The sequence below is a fragment of the Echinops telfairi genome, unplaced genomic scaffold, assembly GCF_000313985.2.
Source record: "Echinops telfairi isolate 266 unplaced genomic scaffold, ASM31398v2 ScPeMD7_2565;HRSCAF=3150, whole genome shotgun sequence".
NCBI lineage: Eukaryota > Metazoa > Chordata > Mammalia > Afrosoricida > Tenrecidae > Echinops > Echinops telfairi.
In genome coordinates, this window is record NW_022106463.1 from 6467023 (window position 1) to 6468745 (window position 1723).

At 56.2% G+C, this 1723-nt stretch overlaps 1 protein-coding gene across 1 annotated transcript in view; it reads left to right on the plus strand.

The window, feature by feature from the left end:
- Positions 1-1723, plus strand: part of SLC7A1 (solute carrier family 7 member 1) — a 56356-nt gene that overhangs the window by 46042 nt on the left and 8591 nt on the right. The window contains exon 6 of the mRNA XM_004715213.2: positions 1594-1718. Coding sequence (XP_004715270.1) covers positions 1594-1718 — 125 coding nt within the window. The remainder of the gene's footprint in view (positions 1-1593; positions 1719-1723) is intronic.

Sequence of the window (1723 nt, forward strand, 5' to 3'; positions counted from 1 at the left end):
GTGTGTGTGTGTGTGTGTGTGTGTGTGTGTTGCTCGACAGCACCACCAGGGACACCACAGTCCCGAGGGCCGCCCATGGCTCGCTTACGGGAGAAATGGGATGAAGAGATAGGGAATGGTCCCATAAGTTTTTTGTTTTTTAAATATGAATCATTTTATTGGGGGCTCTTAGAGCTCTTACAACAATCAATTTACCCACTGTACCAAGCCTACTTGTACACATGGTTGCCATCGTCATTTCTCTAAACATTTGCTTTCTTTTTGAGCCCTTGGTATCCGTTCCTCTTTTCCCCTTCCCTTGTGAACCCTTGATAAATTATTACTATCTTTCCGTATCTTACACCCTCCGCTGTCTCCCTTCACCCAACGTTCTGTTGTCTGTCCCCCTGGGGCGGGGGGGTGTTGTCATACATCCATCACTGCTCTCTTTCTCCCCCTACCCTCGCGGTATCGCTGTTTCCATTACTATTTCAGAGGGGTTGATCTGCCCTGGCTTGCGTGTGTCAAAAGCTTTTATCTGTACCGATGTGTGTCCATGCTCCAGTCTAGCCCGGTTTGCAAGGTAGAAGTGGGGTCATGATAGCGGGGTGAGTGGGGGGAGGAAGCATTAAAGAACCACGGGAATGTCGTGTGCTTCCTCGGTGCTGTGCTGCACCCTGGCTGACTTGTCTTTTCCTTGTGACCCTTCTGTGAGGGGGTGTCCAATTGTCTACAGATGGGCTTCGGGTCTCACTCTGACCCCCCTCCTTCACACCAGTATCGTTGGTTTTGATCTTCTGGTCCTCCGATCCCGTCGACACCCTGCCATCAACAGGCTGGAGTGCTTCTTCCACGTGCGCCTTGTTGCTTCTCTGCTACACGGCCGCTCGTTTACCTTCAAGCCTTTAAGACCCCAGACACTGTATCTTTTCATAGCCGGGCACCGTCAGCTCCCACAAAATGTTGGAAGCCCCTTCTTATACGAGGGGCTTTCAGAAGCTGGGGGGATAATTCCATTTTCCCACATTTTGAATGGCTCCCCCCGTGGAAGTGGGTGCGTGTTATTTTCTTTCAGCTTGACTGTGCTTTCCTGAGTGGGTCCACCCGGCACTGCCCGCCTCCTACCCCCGCCGCCGTCCATGGTCTCTCTGCACACGTGGTGGAGGGACGCGGTGACATTTCTTCATCGGGGGTGACACCAGTCAGTTCCCCTTCCCTTCCTTGCTCCCTCTCCAAAGTCACCGTGTAATCTCCTCTTCCCTCGTCGTGGGGCGTCATTGGCTGGGCTGCCAAGGGAAAGATCCGCGGTTCAAGCCCACCCGCTGCCCCCAGGGAGGAACACGAGGCTGCCCTGTGCCCTCGTGCAGGTTTCTAGCCCAGGAAACCCCTTGGGGCAGAAGGAGTCCACACCGGCTCTGTGATGACGGGGTTCATTTTGGTTGATCTTCAAGAACAAGGCAGAGGGTCCCCGCGGGCTGGCGGGCAGCTTGCCGGGTGGGGTGGCCATGGGGCCCTTCTGCTCCGGCCGGCGGGCGTGGGGAGCGCTGTTGCTCTGAACTGCACAGCTGTGCACGCGCTGCCGTGTCTGATGGCGGCTCTCCCGTCTGTCCCCAGCGGCACCAGGGAAAAAGGGAGGCCGGATGCGGGCGGCTTCATGCCCTTTGGGCTGTCAGGAGTGCTGTCAGGGGCAGCGACCTGCTTCTACGCCTTCGTGGGCTTCGACTGCATCGCCACCACAGGTACC